General features: G+C 35.9%; 1 protein-coding gene across 2 annotated transcripts in view; it reads right to left on the minus strand.

Annotated features, from left to right (window-relative positions):
• Window positions 1–17,180, minus strand: part of DTWD2 (DTW domain containing 2) — a 97,641-nt gene that overhangs the window by 69,609 nt on the left and 10,852 nt on the right. For both annotated transcript variants that reach the window (XM_034655911.1, XM_002915451.4), the window contains exon 2: window positions 5,741–5,831. In XM_034655911.1, the coding sequence (XP_034511802.1) occupies window positions 5,741–5,831 (91 nt within the window). The remainder of the gene's footprint in view (window positions 1–5,740; window positions 5,832–17,180) is intronic.

Genomic DNA, 17,180 nt, shown 5'->3' on the forward strand with positions numbered 1-17,180 from the left:
AATAAGTCAAGCAGAGAAAGACAATTATCATATGATTTCTCTCATCTGTGGAACGTAAGAACTAGGAAGATCGGTAGAAGAAAGGGATAAAGAAAGGGGGGCTAATCAGAAGGGGGAATGAAGCATGAGAGACTATGGACTCTGAGAAACAAACNAAACTGAGGGCTTCAGAGGGGAGGGGGGTGGGGGAATGGGATAGACTGGTTGATGGGTAGTAAGGAGGGCACGTATTGCATGGTGCGCTGGGTGTTATATGCAACTAATGAATCATCGAACTTTACATCGGAAACAGGGGATGTACTGTATGGTGACTAACATAATATAATAAAAAAACATTAAAAAAAAAAAATGAACTCGGTACTTCAGGAGGAGGAGCTTAACCTTTCCTACCCAACAGAATGTGGGCTGGATTTATAGCCTACTTCGAAACAACAAAGAGTATGGAAAGGGGAATAATTTAATAACCTGAGAGCAGAGAAATCTGGTGACCATTCCTGTAAACTCCATTAACTATCATCAGTGTTTTTTTCCAACATCCTAGCTTCCAACACTGAAAACCATCTTTCCTGTCACAAGAATTCTATCCTTTATCCTAGTATACCCAGCTGATTCGCTATTTTGCCTGAGCCTGCCTCTTCTCGGTTATTTTGGTCTACAGTGATCAGTCACTGTCTGGCTTTTCTCCACCAGCCCGACTGGAAATGTTGAGCCTGATCTACTAAGTGCCAGAAGCCAGTTCCCCTACATACAGACCCCTGTTACCTTTATCAGTTTATATAACATTGCTTACATATATACCCTCATAGCAAATAATTTGACCATTATAGCACATTAACACCCATAGCACATTAATACACAAAAGAGTGATGTTTCATATGAATTTACTAAAGTAACTAAAAATAAGTTTGTAATTACATTACTTACGTTTATAACAGAAACAAGAAGTATGGTAGTTAACAGTATTCAACACACACACAAATACACCCTTTGGGGACATATTTGTGTTAACCTCTTTTGTCCTAAGTCTCCGAAGTGTTGATTAAAATAATATGAAAATAAATCTAGAGATACTGAGCGTAGTTAAATTCATCTACCTAAAAGTTGGAAAACAAAATAGGAGAATCAGAATTTGTTGGGATTTGCAACTAAACAGACCACGTCGCAAGCCAGAGCTGTGACGAGCCTAGAACCAATGTGGAGTAGCTCCTATGACGAAGGAGAGGTGAGGGGAGAGGTTTGGGACATTGTCCAGTATGTCCTATTTTCTTCCCTTCTTACTATCTCTATGAGACTATGACACACACTAGTTAAACCACTCTCCAAACTTCTATCAACATATGTATATATGTCAAATTAAACAGTGCAGTGTCAAAAGATTTATAATGTAACCAGAAACAGTCCCCACTACCACTTCCCAAAGGCAATCACTTTAACTCTTTCAGCTATTTCTTCTAGTAGTTACCTCCATACTTGTATAAAACGTGTCTTACTATTTCTTGATTTATCAATTTTAGATATTACTTACAAACTACCATTTATCATCATCATCATCATCATACCTGACTTTAATGTACATAATTCTAAGTACATTATAGATAGATGGATAGAAAGAGAGAGAGAGACTGATTCATTTACCACTCACAATAAACCAGTAAAGAAGTGTATCTTTTATCATATCCATTTTCCTAATGATGAAACTAAAGCACAGAGAGGTTAATTAACTTGCCCAAGGTTACAGTTTACAGAGCTATTCAGGCTTTAAAGTCAAGCCGTCTGTCTCCTGAGCCCTTACTCTTAACTAATGCACTGTATAACCACAGCCTCTTATAATAAGTGAGAATTCACCTTTCTTCCATCACTCCTTACCATCACATATTCTCATATTTTTAGTTAAATCAATAAACAGTGCTTACGTCACTATGGCTACAGAAACACTACTCACAAACAAATGCCACACGGTTTCACAGAACATTTCTTCCTTATAGATATTTTTGTTACTTTTGAGATAACCGTTTTATTTTACTCCTAAGTACTTTTCTACAAACATACACCTACTCTTTGAAATGCTCCATCATATCACCTCCATATCATCCATTCCAAATGGTCTTCAAATACTTTTTAGGGGGAGTCATCAAATTGGAATACTCTTTTATTTAAAAAAAAAAATGTATGCTGAGATTAAGCACGAGGAAGACCAGTATCATTGAGTTAGGTTAGAATTGAAAAGCTCCTTGGATGATAAGAAAAAACAGTATGATATAGTTATATATACTTGTATAAAATACGTTTGTAGCACACACGGTTATAGATGGATCACCTACACCGTGAACTAATCATGAAAAAAAGAAAGAAAGCAAGCAAGCAAAGGAGAGGAAACATGAATGAATGAATGAATGAATGAGATATTTGAAAGCATTAAATTTGCCACAAATCAATGAAAACACCTATATTTTTGACCTTTCACTTTTTAATTTTTATTATGGAAGTATAGTTGACATATATACAATAGTATATTAGTGTCAGATAGACAACACAGCGATTTGACAATTCTATACATTACACATGCTTACCACAATAAGTACAGTAACCATCTGTCACTACCCATTATTACGATATTAATAACTATATTCCCAATGCTGTACTTTCATCCCCATGACTTATTTACTTTATAACTGGAAACTTGTACCTCTTAACCTCTGTTACCTATTTCACCCATCCCCCCACCACCTTCTCCTCTGGCAACCACCAGTTTGTTCTCTGTATTTATAAGTCCGTTTCTGTTTTTTATTTGCTCATTTGTTTTGTTTTTCAGATTCCACTTGTAAGTGAAATCATATGGTATTTGTCCTTCTTTCTCTGCCTTATTACACTTAGCATAATACACTCTCCATGTCTACCCATGTTGTCACAAATGATAAGATCTCATTCTTTTTTAAGGCTGAGTAATATTACTGTGTGTGTGTACACCACCTCTTCTTTATCCATTCATCTATCAAGGACACTTTGGTTGCTTCCATATCTTGGCTATTGTAAATAACACTGCAATAAGCATAGTGATGCATGTATCTTTTCAAATTAGTGTTTTCATTTTCTGTGGGTAAATACCCACTGATGGAATTATTGGTCATATGGGATTTCTATTTTTAATTTTTTGAAGAATCTCCATACTTTTCCAGAGTGGTTGTACCAATTTACATTCCTACCAAAAGTACACAAGGGTCCCTTTTTCTCCACTTTTTCTTTCCTGTCTGCTTGATACTAGTCATTCTGACAGGGGTGAGGAGATATCTCATTGTGGCTTTGATTTGCATTTTCCTGATGATAAGTGATGTTGAGCATCTTTTCATATGTCTTTTAGTCATATGTATGTTTTCTTTCAGGTCCTATGACCATTTTCAACTGGATTACTTGTTTTTGATGTTGACTTGTGCAAGTTCTTTTATTATTTTGCAGATTTATCAGATTTATCATTTGCAAATAATTTCTCCTATTCCATAGATTGCATTTTCATTTTGTTGATGGTTTCCTTCACTGTAAATAAGCCTTTAATTTTGGTGTAGTACTAACACTATAACACTATTTTTTTGTTTTTATTTCCCTTGCTTGAGAAGACATATTCATAAAAATGTTGCTAAGGCCAACGTCCAAGACTTCATTGCCTATGTATTCTTAAGCGAGCTTCATGGTTTCAGGTCTCACATTTAGGACTTTATCCACCTTGGGTTTAGTTCTGTGTGTAGTATAAGAAAGTGGTCCAATTTCATTGTTTTGAATGTAGCTGTTCAGTTCTCCTAACACCATTTATAGAAGAGACTGTCTTTTCCCCATTGTATAGTCTTGCCTCCTTTGTTTGTAGGTCAATTGACCATATAAGTGTGGGTTTCCTTCTGGGCTCTCTATCCTGTTCTATCGATCTATGTGTCTATTTCTGTGCCAGTACCATAATACTGCTTTGATTACTACAGCTTTGAAGTATATCTTGAAATATGGGATTGTGATACTGTGTTTTGCTCTTCCTTCTCAAGAACGTTTTATCTATTCAGGGTCTTTTGTGGTGATATACAAATGTTAGGATTACCTGCGCTGGTTCTGTGAAAAAATGCTGTTAGTATTTTAAAAGGTATTGCACTGAATTGGTAGAATGTTTTGTGCAGTATACATATTTTAATAACATTAATTCTTCCAATCCATGAGCATGGTATACCTTTCCATTTGTTTGTGCCATCTTCAATTTCTTCCATCAGTGTCTTATAGTTTTCACACTATAGGGCTTTCACCTCCTTGGTTAAATTTATTGCTAAGTATTTTATTCTTTTTGGTCTAACTGTAACTGAGATTGTTTTCTTAATTTCTCCTTTTGCTACTTCACTGCTAGGGTACAGAAACACAACAGATTTCTATATATTAATTTTTTGTCATTCAACTTTACTAAATTCAATTATTAGTTCTTGTAGTTTTTGGTGGAGTCCTTAGGGTTTTCTGTAGTTCTCTGTCATATCAAATAGTGACAGTTTTACTTCTTTATTACAATGTAGAGGCCTTTGAAAACATTAAAATTGCCACAAATCAATGAAAACACCTACATTTTCAATACCATCTTATGTCCAGAACCACAAAATAATGAAAAGACACCATACCATGTATACTGCAAAATGAAAAAAGCATTCACCATCAAAAATCAAGTTTTATCCAAAACTGTTATGGCCAGTAAACTATCATTTTTCATACATCTGAGCTGCAGAGTGGGGCAAATTTAAATGCAGCAAAATAATGCTAGTGACCAAATTGTTCAAATTCTGAAAAAAGCATATTATTGTTAACACTAAAAAAACAAATAAATAAATAAATAAGGCTGCCCAACAAATGGAATATTAAACAATTTGCAATAAAAGTATAAGTGTTTTCACCATTTGGAAAAGGAAAAAAACAGACTGATATCTTTGAAGTCTTTGTTAAGGATTTTAAGTGGTAAAGGCTTCAGAAATTTAAGAAAAAAACTATTCCTTCCTTCAAAAGTCTAATTCAGTAGGTTATGTTCTGAGTTCCCAAATGCTGGAAGAATTTTAACTTCAGTTAATCTAAACCCATTTTGTACCATGCATCAACTAGTTTTATAATGATTATCACTTATGGTTACCAATGAAATCCTTCCATCCATCCTTCATACTGCAGTTAATCATGAATTACAAACACACATACATACCAGTACATGCATAATTTTCACCTATATAGGAAAGTATTAATTAAAAAATCTTCGTATACAACATATATGCTATAATATATACATATTTGCTCTATTCATTAAAGGAATAAAACTTTATTTTATACATGCTTTTTATAACACTAAAATACTGACAGTTACTCTAATTTAACAAAAAACAGTAAGAAATATAAGCTATGATCAAAATTTAAAAAGCAATGATTTTCTTAGTTCTTCACTCACAAAATCTCATTTTTTTCTTCACACAAAATTGTTGGCATTTTAAATTCCTATACTATTCAATTACCATTTTTATTAAATAATAGTGTTTTATGAAATAACAATTTTTATGTCTCTAAAGCATATGACATGACACTATGATATAATACATAAAAGAAACTTTTTTCCCAAAGACAAGCATTTATTATCAATTTACTTTCAGAAATGTTAAAGAGCTGGAAGGTATCAGTGTGTTCAACAGTGTATTTCCTCTTACATGCTAATATTCTATTTGAAATTACGTATTTTACAAAATCTTACCTCTGCTGGGTGCTGAATTATGTACAAATGAGTAGAGATGTGCAGAGGATGCAACGGGAGAAATGGACACAAACATACTTTCTGAGGCCGGCTAAAGGGCAGAAAGAAAAAGAAAACCTGTAAATGTTTAAAATACAGTGATATAATAATAACCTAAAACTTGAACATAATCCCTCTCCTTTATGTAAAGAGATTTGCTAAATTTGCATTCTTTTAAAATGAAACGCCAAGAATGAATTTAATCAATTAGACTTCAGAAATGAGAATTTGGAAAAAGATGCAAGTAAATTCTGTACCATCTATAGAGATCAAAGTACCTCAAAAACTCTTGTCTAAGTTATCATTAGTGAAGAATACTCATAAGCCATCATCATGGTCTTTTTATTCATGAAGCAACACTTACTAACTGGCATTCCAAATCAAGAATAGATCCAACGTCAAAGAGAAACATGGCAACTCTTCTAAATCTTCTGATATTGGAAGGAACGATAGGATGATAAAATATAAGAATATAATTACCACCTAGAAGAGAGTTCTAATCAAACTTGCCAATCCACTGTAAAAAGAAACCCAAATGGGCCACCGGATTATATTAAGCTAGAATTATATCCACAGAATGTCTGTCTTATCCATTTATTTTCCCTTTTGTTATTGTTCATTTTGTTTTTGTTTTATTTACTTCTTAGTGCTTTACTATTGTTTCAGTAACATTTAATGACTCATTACAAAATTCAAATCGAATAAAATATATATTTCCATCACAGTCCTCCAAACTAGGGGATTCTCTTCTCTAGGGGCAACTAATGACCAATTTCTTGTGTGTCCTTCCAAATGTATTACAGAAATATACACGGATCTTCTACCATTAAAACCCATATTTGATATGTGTGTTTATAATATGAAATTCATCAAGTGGCCAGATACCATGGGAGTAAATTTTCATGACAGACCACTATTACAGGCAGATGTTACGTGCCATTACAACAGTACACAAATGAATGTTATATTAAAGGGAATTCCCAACAGCATACTGTTACTACTACAAAACTGACTGCTATCAACTCCTTCCTCAGTTTAACTTACGTAGAGTTATAGCCAGAGGTAAGAGATGATTACGTTAATAAACCATAGAGCGTGAATAAATTGGTTCAACTGTATCTACCACCTTATTCTGTACGAAACCGTTAAACCTATTCTCCTGCTGAAGAAATTATCTAAATGATATCTTAGAAGTAAAAATATATTATACAACATGATCCCATCTCCCCTCTCCACCACTGAACCTAGAATAGATGCTTAACCCAAGGAAAACCAATATACTCCCTTTCCAGTGATGTCTGAAATGATTCAGTATGATTACTCTGCCCTACAATGGATTCCCTCTCAGGAATGTGAACAGATTAATAGGGATAGTGAGCATCTTTCACTGGTCACAAGAAGAGTAAACACAAGTAAATACAGACAGGAGCAGAGAGTGGTTGATGGAACTATGACTACTGACAAAGAGATCAAGGGCTGCATTTAGAAAAAAAAGATTACTCACTGAGTAGAAAGATGAAGAGGATGAAGCACATTCAAATTCTAAAATTTTAAGATTCTGATTTTTAAATGAAACTGTACGACTGAAATGCACAATCAAACGTCAGTGAAATTCTCTTATAAAACATAACTTAGTAACAGCTGAATCCAATTTAAAAATTCAGAATTAAAATGAGGGTCACCAGGGTGCCTGGCTGGTTCAGTCAGCAGAGCATGCAGCTCTTGATCTCACAGTCATGACTTCAAGCCCCATGTTGGATGTAGAAATCACCTAAATAAACTCAAAAATATATATTTTTTAAAAATGGATATCACCTTAAATGTCTGTAAGTTGTATGACAGGCTATGAAAGAAGGCAAGAAAACCATCAAATATCCCATAAGGGAAACAACCACACGTCAGTAAAGGCAAAGAACTGCAAATCCAGTCAAGTAAACAAGCTGAGTAGATGCTGCAGATTTTTGTGGGCAGAAAAACACTAGGTAAAAGAAACCTTGAAAATAACATCTTTAGTTTATCACATATACAGTGATTATGAAAGTCCTCAGTATGACACTTGAGATAGTGCAAAGAACTGTTCTGGATTTTGGTAGCTCTGGTTTCCATGTCTTACCAAAACTGCTATTTGAAAAAGACAAAAAAAAAAAAAAAAAGCAGTTACCTGGAATAGTAGTTTCCTTCCTGGGAACACATCTTTGAACTTTAGGAAGATTTAGAATTAACTAGTTTGGACAGTTCCACTTCCAGGATGACAGGGAAAGTGCTTCACAGAACCAAAGTCCAGTGAAATAAGCAAAGCTGACAAAAGCTATTTTAAAAAACAATCATTGAGGGGTGCCTGGGTGGCTCAGTCTGTTAAGCATCTGCCCTCAGCTCAGGTTAGGATCTCAGGGTCTTGGGATCGAGTCCCGCATCTGGCTCCTTGCTCAGCAGGGAGCCTGCTTTTCCCTCTGACTGCTGCTTCCCCTATTTGTGCACGTTCTCTCTCTCTCTCTGACAAATAATAAACAAAATCTTTAAAAAAAAAATCACTGAAAAATAGAAATACTCTACGATCCAGCAATCGCACTACTGGGTAGTTACCCAAAGAATACAAAAACACCCACTTCATAGGGATACATGCACCCCGATGTTTATAGCAGCATCATTTACTATAGCCAAATTATGAAAGCAGCCCAAGTGTCCATGGACTGATGAATGGATAAAGAAGAGGTGGTATAAATATACAATGGAATATTATTTAGTAAAAAGAATGAAATCTTACCATTTGCAACAACACAGGTGGAGCTAGAGAGTATAATGCTAAGCAAAATAGACAAATATCATATGATTTCATTATTAGGTGGAATTTAGGAAACAAAGCAAAGGGGGAAAAAAGAGAGAGAGGCAAACAAGAAATAGACTTAACTATAGAGGACACATTGCTGGTTACCAGAGGGGAGGTGAGTGGGGGGGATGGGGGAACTAGGTGACAGGGATTAAGGAGGGCACTTATGAGAGTATGATGAGTACCAAATGATGTTTGGAATTCTTTAAACACTGTATCATATACCTGAAACTAATATAATACTGTATGTAAACCAACTAGAATGAAAATTAAAAGTTCAAAACAAACAACAACAACAACAACAAAAAAAAAATCACTGAAAGTCTCTGGAAATATCCAAGGGACATATTCAAAGGAAGAAACATTATTCAAAAAAATCTACAAAAACTTGGTACTGGGACAGTTTGTGGCATCTGAGCCATAACCAATTTCCTACCTTGACCTGGCTCAAGTTGACAAAGTCCACTCCCAGTAGGTGTGGCCAAGAGAACAGAGGCCCCTCTCAGCTCTTAATCAAGGTTTACCCCATATGTTACAAAAAAAAGTAGGCCACCGGCTTTTCTCATCCCCTTCAACTCCAAGCAGAAGAGGCTACATTCCCGGTGAGGGTGGCCAAGAGAGCAGAGGCTGCCTCCCTCCACACAGCCTCCAGCTAGAAAACAGAAGCTTGACCACCAGGTAGGAGGCCAGAGGCTACTGCTCAGTGCTGCGCCCAGAACAGTGGCTAGGAGAGTCTGCCCAAGAGGGGCAGACTGTAAGAAAAGAGAGTTCTGAAGCTCCTCCCAGAGGAACCGAATTCATTTGAAACAGAGCATGAGCAAGTTCAAGCCTAAGGGTGCTCTCAAAGATAGCAACTCCTCTTAATGAAGAGCAACCAGCCTTATGATAAACCAGTTAGATCATCAGAAAGAACCCAGGAGAGACAGCTAAGAGCACACCTGCTGTCAGAGCAAGCCTCGAAGAGGGGCCTGAAAAACCACCCCTGCCTGAATGTAATTGGATCAGACTGCTGAGAAATTTATAGCCTAGGACACTGTATGGAAATAATAGGACAATCAGCTGGTAATTAGTGGAGCCCAACAAGCAGGATATGATACCGAAAGAAGAAGGCAGCTTAAGAAAAAGATCTGGAAAAGAGACCTTCAAAGAGAACCCTGCTAAAACCTTTGTGATAGTGGTGATGTCTGCACGACTCAGCTAATATAACAAAAACCTCTGACTTGTATAACTTAAAGGAATGAATGTCATGGTATATGAATCATATCTTAATGCAGCTGTTATTTTTAAAAATGTAAAAATGCAGTAAAAAAAGAATGTTCAACTTAATGAGTAAGAGGTGTTTTGTTACTACTGGCATTATAGTATCTGAAGGTGGCCTTCCTTTCCTACAGTGTAAGCTGCAGGAGGGCAAAGACTTGGCCTTTTCACTTTTCACCCCAGCTCTGAGCACAGTAAGCTATCAATAAATACTGCCGAATACTTGAAGGAATACCTTTGCATTCCCTCTTGCCTCCACCTCGGGATGCCTTCCTCCTCCTACACAATTTCTTATCCTATCCCTTCATTTTCTAACATACCAAATATTGATCTCTCCTTCATTTCTTCTCTAATTCTTGAGCAATTAGTTTGTAATATAAATGAAATTCAGAATCTCAAGTCTCCCTTTGCTGTAATTTGTGATCATTCTGGTAAGCAGTAGTACGTAAGAGGCAAAAATATTTACTGAAGAAAATATTTACTTAAAAAAAAATCATTTTATGTGTAAACAACATAACTATGATTTAAGCTACAACTAATTGTTTTGGCTTCTACTTTGACAGGCTCATAAAACATCATTACCTATTTATTTTAAAGCATATCCCCTTTATTAACCTAATTCTAATTCCAATTAGCTCAAACTAATAAAACTATAGCTCTTTAAAACACTTTGCATTCCAATTGATCAACTTTATGTTTAGCAAGTTACTTTACAATATAAATTTGTGCTTATTTGTCACTTTGACGGCTATTTTGCTCATAACTTCCTCCTCCGCCATTGCCTGCAATACTGCACTGGTGCCCAGCCGTCCAAGTATTAAACCACCTCTTACCAAACTACTGGGTAAGTAGCAGAGTACCTGCTCCCCTCCTCCTAAAACCTTTTCCAAAGAACAAAAAAGTCTCCCTACAGCCAAACTTAACACCAGAAGGTTTAAATATTTCAAACTGATAATGGATTAAGTTATAAATTCAACAAATTTTCATTCAAATATTTACTGTACACCTAATTATGTGCCAGACATAGGCACCTGGGACAATAAAACAGACAAAAACTCCACCCTCATGGAGCTTATTCCTTCTGTCTGTACTAGAAGGGATTTCTTAAAAGTTCCTTGCTTCCTATAAACTATTACAGTTGACAGGAAAATAGATACCAAATAACTACACATCAAAACTGATTATTTATAATAGTAAACATTCATTTTGAAATAAAATCAAGGGGTGCCCAGGGTGCCTTGGGTGGCTCAGTTTGTTGGGCATCTGCCTTCAGCTCAGGTCATAATCTCAGGGTCCTGGGATGGAGCCCAGTGTCCTTGGGCTGCCTGCTCAGCGGGGAGTCTGCCTCTCCCTCTCCCCTTGGCCCTCCCCACCACTCCTGGGCGCTCTAGCTCTCTCAAATAAATAAAAAAATAAAATCTAGAAAAAAAAATCAAGGGGTGCCTGGCTGACTCAATCAGTAGAGCATGCCAACTCTTGATCTCCAGGCTGTAAGTTCAAGCCCTACGCTGGGTGGACAGATTACTTAAGAAGTAAAATCTTAAAAAATAAATAAATAAAATAAAAACCAAGCTACTTCTAGAATTTATGTATATCTGAAGAACAAATATTAATATCTGAAGAAATATCTACTGGTCAATTGGGTATGGGCTTAGGGAATAACTATTAAGATATGTCACTGACAAGGTCATTCATTATCTTGCTATGTGGTCTTGAGCACATCACAGGTTTTCAGTGCCCTCCTTCATTAAACTTATAACACATCACATATGTCCTGGGGAATAACTCCTGAATTGTAGGCAAAGGTTATAACAATATAATCATTGATGCCTAGTAGTTTTCAGCAAATTTATAACAGAATGACCAAAGTAGGAGTTGAGATTTTTCTCTCTTCTATCTTTGCAATACTTTGTGAATGTAGAAGAGAGAAAAATTTACAATGCATTGCAAATGTATTACAAATACTGTTTTCCATCATTGGGATTTATCTTCTTTAAAATCTATACAACCCAATTAAGGTTAATTACATTCTTAAAATATAAATGGAATTTTCAAATAATTTCCCTGAGGAAATTTTATGAAAAAACCTTCTTTTCTCGTTAAGGATGTAGGAATAAATATGTAGGTTTTCTGTCAGACTAAGATTGACTGGCTTCCTCGGTGAAAGCTGTAATACAAGGGTAATCTGTCACTCTGGGCATGCTATCTCTGACAGGCTGTAGGCAAATAAAATTATATCTGACATAGAAGTAGAGATGCTAGGACTTACAAAAAACATCTTTCAAAAGTTTAATTAAACTCATATAATATTCACTGAAAGCTATTTTTCTTATAGTACTGACTTCAATCAAGAAAATCTCACATAGGCAAACTTTAAAAATTAGTGAATAGATTTATAAAAATTACTATTTTTAAAGGATTTCTTTCATCCACTAAACAAAGGCAAATGTAGAACCCAGAGAAATAGTGTACCTCAAACTTCCCAGTACTCAACAAAATTTTTATAGTCCCAATGGAATGAGAAAGCAAAGAACAAAGAGTTTCATAGCTTTTCTATAGATTAGTTGAATAGATACACTGCATTACACGTAAGAATGCCAACAACTTTCCAATTTTAAAATAGGCTTTGAAAAACTAAATACCACACTGCCCTCTACTGTCACTTTAAAGAAACTTAAATAATCTATAAAATAAACTAGTTTTTAAATTTCTTAAACTATATTCAATATAACCAATGAAAGAAGAAACAGCTCTTCATCATTATTATAATAAAACTTTTATATAATACAATGTTAAATAAATTTTCATGTCCTAAAGGGAATAAAAACAGATAACATCTACCATGTCTGACTACTTCAAGTATATATAACAATGATACTCTCATATCTGCCAAGGTGCCTTTTATCGCTACCTTGTTTTATAACTTCTTCTAGGAGTAGAGGAAGGATAAGCTTAGAAAGAAAAGAAAATCACTGTTAGAAGACAGAAACTAACTCCATAAAGAAAATACCTTTAGATGAGACTCTCCAGAAACCTGTGCCCCATAGGGCATGTCTACAGCAGTGATTTCCAAAGTGGGTGAAGTAAAATGAACCGTGGGTCATTACCACTTCTACTTTGAATTAAGCACTACTAATATTTATTATATGGAATAACACTCCCTCCTTGGGCTAATATGTCATATGGTAACATGTTAAGATACGTGATATCCTGATGAAAGAGAGGCATTCCATAACACGGAGGGCTAACAATGGCACCCACAAAGAAACTATATACACTCGTAAAGAATCTATATTGAAGTAGTTCTAATTACACAATCACAAATGAGTAAGTTTATGGCAGAGCTGTTTCTTACCTAGTCCTAGTTCAAATATTTTATCAGAGTTAAGAAATCAAATCCGATATGACAATAACATTATTTTTTAATTAAGTTTTTCATTGTAATTCCACTATTGTTAACGTGCAGCGTTACACTAGTTTCAGGTGTACAATACAGCGATTCCACAATTCTATACATGATGAGTGTACTCTACAATCCCCTTCACCTATTTCACCCATCTTCCACCCACCTCTCCCCTCTGGTAACCATCAGTTTGTTCTCTACAGTTAAGAGTCTGTTTCTTGATTTGTCTCTCTTTTTTCCCTTTGCTCATTTATTTTGTTTCTTAAATTCCACGTATGAGTGAAATTATACAGTACTTATCCTTCTCCGACTGACTTATTTTGCTTAGCATAATATTGTCTAGCTCCACTCATGTTCTTGCAAATGGCAAGATTCCATTCTTTAGTTTACATTACTTTGACTCTTAATAAGGGTTATTGGTCTTTTTACTTGCGATGGGTAGGAATTTGCATGTATTCTGCACGTATTTTCAATGTCAGATATATGTGTAACTAACCTCTTGGACTATTTAACAGTAACAATAATCGAAGGATATTATGTATGGAAGTTTTTTTTTATTATGATATGTTAGTCACCATAAAGTACATCATTAGCTTTTGATGTATGTTCCATGATTCATTGTTTGCATATAACACCCAGTGCTCCATGTAATACATGTATGGAAGATTTTGATACATTTAATATTTCTTTTTTTAAGATATATATTTTTTTATTTTAGAGAGAGTGTGTGTGTGAGCGGAGTGGGAGGAAGGGGCAGAAGGAGAGGGAGGGAGAGAATCTCAAGCAGACTCCCCGCTGAGCATGGAGCCTGACATGGGACTTGATCTCATGATCCTGAGATCATGACCTGAGCTGAAATCAAGAGTTGGACTCTCAACCCACTGAGCCACCCAGGCACACCCATAAGGAGGAAGAATTTATTGTTAATTGCACACATTTAAGTTACAGGCACTATGCTAAATACCTTAATTCAATCTCAAAAATCTATCAAAGACGAGTAGTATTACCGTTCTAATTTACAGGGCATGAAAGCAAGGCTTAGAGAGGTTAAGCAGCTTTCTCAAGAAAAGAGAGTTGGGGCTAGAACCCTTCAAGCAATCTATTTTGTGGATCCTGTATAAGCATTTAATGATCAATGAAAACTATTACCACGTAACTCAACCTAGCTTCCCCAGCCCCAAAAGGCCTAGCACTAGCATTAAAACACTTAGTGATAAACAAATAAACCTAAGAGTCTGAAAGAGACGACCAAGAAGCAAAAGGTTAAAACCAAAACATTTTTTAGATTCTCCAATACAAAATGTCTACAAGTAATTAAGAATATATGGTTAAAGACACAAAAAGTGGGAAAAAGCCAAGCCACAGGAAGCTACTAGTTTCATGGAGAAAACAGAAGTAAGGAGAACAAACAATTCGAACTTAGAAGACAGGCAAGACAGTAACTGAGCTGGAACCTGAAACAGAGTAGCATCTCAGACAGGAAGCATGAGGGAAGAACACTTAATACAAAGGGAATAACAGCACCTGTTTGGGGGGACTAGTTCCGAGTAGCTGGAGAAGAGGGTATGGGAAGGGCACAGTGGAGGAAGAGACGCACAAGGCTTTGGAAACCACATTGGAGCCTGGACTTCGTTCTTTACCTGAAATACAAGCATGGAAGGTCTCCAGGAAAGGAATATCATGAGCACACCCAGATGTTAAAAATCTAATGACCTCTGTTGAAAAGGAACTGGAAAACAGTTTGGAAATTCCTCAGAAAGGCAGAGAACTACCATATGACCCAGAAATTCCACTCCTACGTATACACCCCCAAAAATTAAAAACAGGAACTATAACAGATACGGGAGTACCAATGTTCATAGCAGCACTATTCACAAGTATCCATCAACAAGTGAATGGATGATAGATAAGCAAAGAAAATGAATAATGGATAAACAAAAGTGATATATACATACAATTCAGCCATAAAAAGGAAAGAAATTTTTATATGCTACAATATGGATGGAACTTGAAAACATTATTCTAAGTGAAATGTCAGATACAGAAGGATAAATATTGTATGTTATATGAAGGATCTGGAATAAGCAAATTCATAGAAATAGAGAGTAGAAGAGAAGTTACCAGGGGCTGGGCGGGGGGGAATGGGGGATGGGAAGTGATTATTTAATGGGTACAGAGTCAATGCCAAAGATGATGGAAAAGTCTGGTATATAGATAGTAGTGACAGTTGTACAACATGAGGAATGTATTTAATGACACTGATTATACAGTTAAAAACTGTCAAAAATTTGAATATTATGTTTTATATATATATATATATTAACACAACTTAAAAGAAAGAAAGAGAGAGAAACCTACCAAGTAACACATCTACGTAGACAAACAGGTTAGACATTTCTCCCACAGGTTAATCCCTCTCAACCTCTGCAAAGTCCAGAGACTCATTCTGTATCTTTTCTTTTTTTTTTTCCCTGAGTAACTCTGGAAGGCTTCTTACTTCATTTCACTGCTGCCTTTTTCCCCACCGCTTTCCCATGGGCTTCCAGTAGAGAAAACCAAAAGACAAGCAAGCAAACAAAAAACTCAACAGGGGAAAAGAAAATAAATTCCTGTGAGTCATGTCTTCAAATTTGCCTTTTTGACTGAAAAATGAGGACTTATCAACAGAAATAAGAAGCTGACTTTAGCCAGGTCAAAGATTCAAGAATAGAAGCTCAACAAGACAAAGAATTAAAAAAGACAAGAATTAAAAAAGCCCTCATCCCAAAATAACTAACAATAGCCAAGGAAAAGGAAAAGGAAAAGAATCTATGGACTCGAAACCCATAAAGAAGCACCTCACCGGAAGTATTTATTATATGTAGCAGGAAAACAAGCATAGTCATACTGTTCACTTCAATATAATCCTTTATTATGTGGTGTAGTAACAGAAGTATGAAAGCTAAAGCAGTCTGCCTCTTACTACTCCCCTCAGCTTGAGAGTCTATAAAAGGGAGTAACTATTTAAATCACAAAGCTATCTCATGTATTAAATAAAAGTGCACACGAAAAGCACTTTGTAACCTATGAACCCTTTTTAAATAATAGCAAATTTTATTTTGTTTATTTTTTAATGATTTTTTATTATATTATGTTAGTCACCATACAGTACATCCCGGATTCCGATGTAAAGTTCGATGCTTCATTAGTTGTGTATAACACCCAGTGCACCATGCAATACGTGCCCTCCTTACTACCCATCACCGGTCTATCCGAATCCCCAAGCCCCTGCCCCTCTGAGGCCCTCAGTTTGTTTCTCAGAGTCCATAGTCTCTCATGTTTCATTCCCCCTTCTGATTACCCCCACTTTCTTTTTTTTTTTTAATGATTTTTTATTATATTATCTTAGTCACCATACAGTACATCCCCGGCTTCCGATGTAAACCTCGATGATTCATTAGTTGGGTATAACACCCAGTGCACCATGCAATACATGCCCTCCTTACTACCCATCACCGGTCTATCCCATTCCCCCACTCCACCCCTGAAGCCCCCAGTTTGTTTCTCATAGTCCATAGTCTCTCATGTTTCATTCCCCCTTCTGATTACCCCCCTTTCTTTATCCCTTTCTTCCCCTACCGATCATCCTAGTTCTTATGTTCCATAGATGAGAGAAATCATGATAATTGTCTTTCTCTCCTTGACTTATTTCACTTAGCATTATCTCCTCCAGTGCCATCCATGTTGCAGCAAATGTTGAGAACTCGTTCTTTCTGATAGCTGAGTAATATTCCATTGTATATATGGACCACAGCTTCTTAATCCAGTCATCTGTTGAAGGGCATCTCGGCTCCTTCCANACCCCTGAAGCCCCCAGTTTGTTTCTCATAGTCCATAGTCTCTCATGTTTCATTCCCCCTTCTGATTACCCCCCT

The sequence above is a fragment of the Ailuropoda melanoleuca genome, chromosome 3 (assembly GCF_002007445.2).
Source record: "Ailuropoda melanoleuca isolate Jingjing chromosome 3, ASM200744v2, whole genome shotgun sequence".
Lineage (NCBI taxonomy): Eukaryota > Metazoa > Chordata > Mammalia > Carnivora > Ursidae > Ailuropoda > Ailuropoda melanoleuca.